A 5148-nucleotide genomic window follows, 5' to 3' on the forward strand; every position below is an offset into this window, starting at 1 on the left:
ATACATCGCGAATCGAGCTGGCGGTCGGCGACGGAGGGATAATGCGGAGGCACGTCATACCCTAAATCATACCCCACTTCGCCCTGGCTCGTCGACGGCGAGCTCCCTCAATTTACTAATTGAATCCCGGGGGTCCTCTCTCAGAGGCGTAGACCAAACCGAGCTCCGCCCGTTTACGAGGTCGGGTCACGACAGATCCGTTCGGGTACACCCACTCCTAACTCGCGTCTACTACCACCGACGAAGCGAAAAACGGAGCAGCCGGGGGCCAGGGGTTCCGCACGGGGAGGCAGATTGGTACCGCACCAAATCCCGTTTTCTCAGTGTCATTTTGGCTGCACGTCCGAAACTGCATCGCGTCATTCGACAACCAAGACCGACCGAAAATATAGTGGCTTCGTCGGGTGAGCGCCAGAATCGTCCGAGGTTGACAGTCTGCGCTGGAAGTTCGCGAGACGACATTTAAGTGCAAGTTGATGAAGAGACGGTCCGCGATCGAGAAATAGAAAGAATTTGATGGTCAAAAATATTACATAAAAAGATACATATCAATTGATAAGTTTCCGGAATAGGATCGCCAGTGAAAGCGAAAGTAATATTGTAAAATATAATAATCACAAAAGGAAGACAAAATAAATAATTAGTGTAAAAAAGAATATATCATAAAATATAATAATCGACCGGCAATAAATTTTATTCTGTAAAACGACATTTAAATGGAAATTAGAGATCTTCGTATTCGAGAAATATAAGATATAATAAAAATAAATAAATAATCATTGGTAATAATTGGGCAACAATTGTTTGTAATAATAAGTTCAGAAATTAAAAATTGAGAGTGAACACATTGTGAAGTTAGTGAATTGAAAAGACCTGACAGTGACAATATCAGGCACCATGCTTGGTGGATATGAGGCGCAGACAGAATACTATCCGCAATGGCACCAGCCATATAATTATGTCACTCAACTTCCTTACGGTAAGTGCATAAATTTTAATATTGAAAATGATTGTTTCGAAAATTAATCTAAATATATAACAAAGTGTTTCTTTCATAAATTTTCCAAGAATATCATTAATTCGCAAAAGTACACATTAAAAATTTCAAAACGAGATTTCGAATTATATATATATATGTCGCAATTTCATAAATTATATAAAATCATGTAATTCAGTTCTCAAACTACATAAATTCAAAATAGAGATCTCTCTGTTAAAGGGACTTAAATTATTTAAATTATTGAAGAGAATATAATTTATGTTATATATGCAATATATGTGTGGATAATGACGTGCACAGATTACAATATTATTATACAAATATCAAATAAAAGATATATCGATACGTTATTTCAGATCTTGAATTACAGCTTTGTGTTTCACGTTATAAATATTTTCTTCGTTTGTAACTTTTTAAAATAAAATTTATTCTCTTAAAATTATTTAAAATATTTCTTTACATTTGCTGTAATATATGAATTTATATTGTCATCATAGTGTGTATGTGCAATGAAAAATGCTCATTTCTACACGTTTAATGAAATAATCTATTTTACATAAGATCAAAAATAGAAACATTTCTTGAAGCTAAAACTCGATTTTTCAATTTGCATACAAGAAGTTGATTTTATTGTCACTTCTCTTTATTACATAATTCGCATAGCAACAACATTACGGATGTTTAATAATAAAAAAAAAGATCGGACTAGTACTTTTTCACGAAGAGACGAAGAATGGCCAGTAATGAAATATATAATTATTCAAAAGAGTTTTTTATAAATATATACATTGTATATAAACATTTTTCATGCAACGTATGTTTTGCATTAAAAATGAATGCATTAAAAATGCAAAACATATGTTGCATGAAAAATGTTTATGCATATTTTATGCAAATTATTTTTATTAATAATTCATTTATAAAATGTGCGATAATATGTTGCATCAAATTTTGCTAATAAAGGCGAATTTTACTAAATCTAATTTAGTAGAGAATCTTTAAGAAAACTGAAATTTAAGCTTTATTACTTGAAGAAGTGTCACAGGATAATGTAGTTTAGAAATATTTATCAATTCTTTAAGAACAGATTAAGAAACGTCATTCTTTCCAACATTCTCATTTGATTACCCTCTGTTAAAAATCTCTGGGAATTATTAATTCCAAAAAAAATTACTATCTTTATCTTGAAAATTATAAAATTGACGAAAGAGAATTTTTTTTTAAATCACTCACGATGCTGTGACAACCTGAGTTGTCACAGTGTCACGAATGATTATCGTACTTTGTAACAAACTTGTGTAAAAATTAATTCCATCAATACATCTAGCAATTGCACAAAAACGTGAAACGTGATTTTTACACAGGGCCTCTGAGTTCGGTTCCCGATGCCGACAGTCAATCTACCTATTGGGGAGGCGCCGATTCCGGCACCTCGGGGAATAGCTCGGGGGCAGGTAGCTCTACCGCGTCGACGCCACCTCTGATCGAGGAAATCGGCATCCAAGAGACAAGCTACTCGCCGCTGCAGCAATACATGCACCCGACGGCCAGCCAGCATTACGCTACTCTACCGTACCTCCAGGGGCAACAGGAAACGTCGCCCCACCATCATCAACATCACCTACACCATCACCATCATCAACCTGGTCACCGACGCGAGCACGAGTTCGCCAACGCCCAGATTGGGCAGCAAGTTGTCAGCGGGGTAGTCGGTACCCTTCAGCAACATCTTCATCAGGGCGTTCGCGAGGACGGCGTGGCACCTGCCAGACCTCCGAAAAGGCGGAACACTGCGAACAAGAAAGAGCGTCGTCGCACGCAGAGCATAAACAACGCCTTTTCCGACTTGAGGGATTGCATCCCCAACGTGCCAGCGGACACAAAATTGTCGAAAATAAAAACCCTCAGGCTAGCGGCGTCTTATATTGGATATCTGATGGCGGTTTTGGAGAGCGACGAGGGAGAGGAACCGCAGACCTTTCGCGCAGAGATTCTCTCAAATGGCAGGAGGAACAAAGCGACTCAACCCAATCAAGTAAGACGTTACAATATCTGTGGTAACGATTAATAATCTGTTTCAAAATGTCAAATTTATAATTTGTTTATAACTTATAAGGAGATTAGTGTGAGCTTTAAATAATATATGCATCGAGATAACATTTTCTTTTGCCAAACTTTATTCCTGCTGCTTTCTAACTTTCCCTTCATATTTAAAACTCGTGAGATTTTTCGTTTTTCTAAAAAAAAAATCTTGAAGAATTTCGAGAGCTACTCGAAACAACGCGGACCGTCTTCGGTCGCGGAACGAAAGTTCTTCGGAATGAATTATTCTATCCTCTGTAAATGGACTTTCCTAAATCTCTTAGAACGCTTTTGTGAGCATCGTCTTAACATAAACATTCGACTCTTTAATTGGCCAACGTATGTCAGCCTGAGAACTCGACCTTAAAGTCATCAACGTGCTTCGGGATTTGTTATAAACATATCACATCGAATTTTCACACGATCATTATTAAAGTCTAACAAAGGATCGGAAAAATAATTTTGCTAGAATTTGTATCAACTTGATTCAAATACAAGTTAATATAATGTAGTACAACAAGAAAAAAAAAGATTAAATCACAAAAATGCTGCAATTAAAAATTGCGATTTTTCCATAAAATTGTGATTATTTAATATAATTAATTTTAATTTTACTATTAATTGCATGAGAAGAGAATGAAATAATTGTTTAATTTTATTGATAATGGACTTAAAAAAATTTCCTTCGAAAGGTAATGACCCGTTATTTTCGGAAGGTTTAGTAGAAAGCATAAAGGGAACAAAGGAAATTTTAAAGGGACCCATTGATTTTCCAATTGATCTCCTCCCCCTTCCAAATCATTCTTTTCTAATTCTGAACTTTGGAAGCAATTTGTTTTCCTCAAACTTATTATTTGTGGTTTTCTTAAAATTTTCTGCGACCGTTTACCGCCCACGTAGACTTTTCTTCTCTCAATAAAGGTCACTATAATTTTCAGTCATGATCGATAATCGATGTCTTTTGCTTCTTAGAACAATTTGTCTGACAATTACTGAAATTCTATCTCCATTTTAGTCTTGAGTCTAATATTAAAGATGCAATGTGGACGAAGCATCAGATTTTAAACATGACATTACATTAACTGCGGAGATAAAATTAATTTTTAATAAAGACATTTGTCATCAAATAATTCTATTTCTTTATAGAATGAATCGTGTTTGCAATCTATCCCGAATCTCGGCCACGAAGAACCGACGAAGAGCAAAGGGCGAACGGGTTGGCCGCAGCACATGTGGGCCCTCGAATTGAAGCAAGAATCACCGACCAACCAGATGCAATAAAATATACCGAAGACACTCTTGTCAAAACATATCTGCGATATTCGCGAAATATCGCTCGAAACGAGCGTTACTTTTTGCGCTTGACGCTTTTTACTGTCGGAAAAAAATATGAGTTGCAATTTAACGACTGATGTGTCTTTCATACATCTTCTCGAACATCTCTCGAAAATTCGAAATTATACTGACTTATAATATTCTGGATGAAATAAAGCTTTCATTTATAAAACATTAAATTTTAAAAAATATTAAGCAATTGTGACTTAATGAAATCTACGATTGGGTAAAAAATGAGTAGAATCGTTTGTGTATATAGCGCTTTAATTAATTCGTTGTGTATGTACATAGAATTTTGTTCCTTCTGTAGCGATCGATGTCTATACTTTGAACCAAAGAATATTATTTTATATATAAGTTCCAAACGTGATTGAGTTGTAATCAATAAGATTATAATTTTAGTGCGAAATTGCGCGTCATTGATTAGATTTAAGAATCTCTGTAAAGTTTTGTATATAAAGTATCATAAAAATGTATAAAGTATCTTCTCTCTTTATAGCAATAAATAATGTATCATATAATGAAACTTGTGATGATCTTATTTTTTAAAATCCTTTTTACAAATTATTTTAAAAAATCTTTTTTTTAATATTTCGAATTTTTATATAAAAAAAAAAAACAAAGCATTATTAATTCTTTGCAATTGTATATTGAGATAAATAATTATGCTTAATAGAAATTACTAATTAAAAAAAAATAAATGTGTTAATAGTATAAATATATAATCACTT

At 34.3% G+C, this 5148-nt stretch overlaps 1 protein-coding gene across 1 annotated transcript; it reads left to right on the forward strand.

Moving 5' to 3' along the window:
* Positions 1-309: 309 nt before the first annotated feature.
* On the forward strand, positions 310-4901 carry Hand (heart- and neural crest derivatives-expressed protein). Its single transcript, XM_072890897.1, has 3 exons — positions 310-979; positions 2365-3035; positions 4229-4901. The coding sequence occupies exons 1-3, from the start codon at positions 898-900 to the stop codon at positions 4361-4363; spliced, it is 888 nt and encodes a 295-aa protein (XP_072746998.1). The 5' UTR covers positions 310-897; the 3' UTR covers positions 4364-4901.
* The last annotated feature ends 247 nt before the right edge of the window (positions 4902-5148 follow it).

This window comes from Anoplolepis gracilipes, chromosome 4 (assembly GCF_047496725.1).
Source record: "Anoplolepis gracilipes chromosome 4, ASM4749672v1, whole genome shotgun sequence".
In the NCBI taxonomy this organism is placed as follows: Eukaryota; Metazoa; Arthropoda; class Insecta; order Hymenoptera; family Formicidae; genus Anoplolepis; species Anoplolepis gracilipes.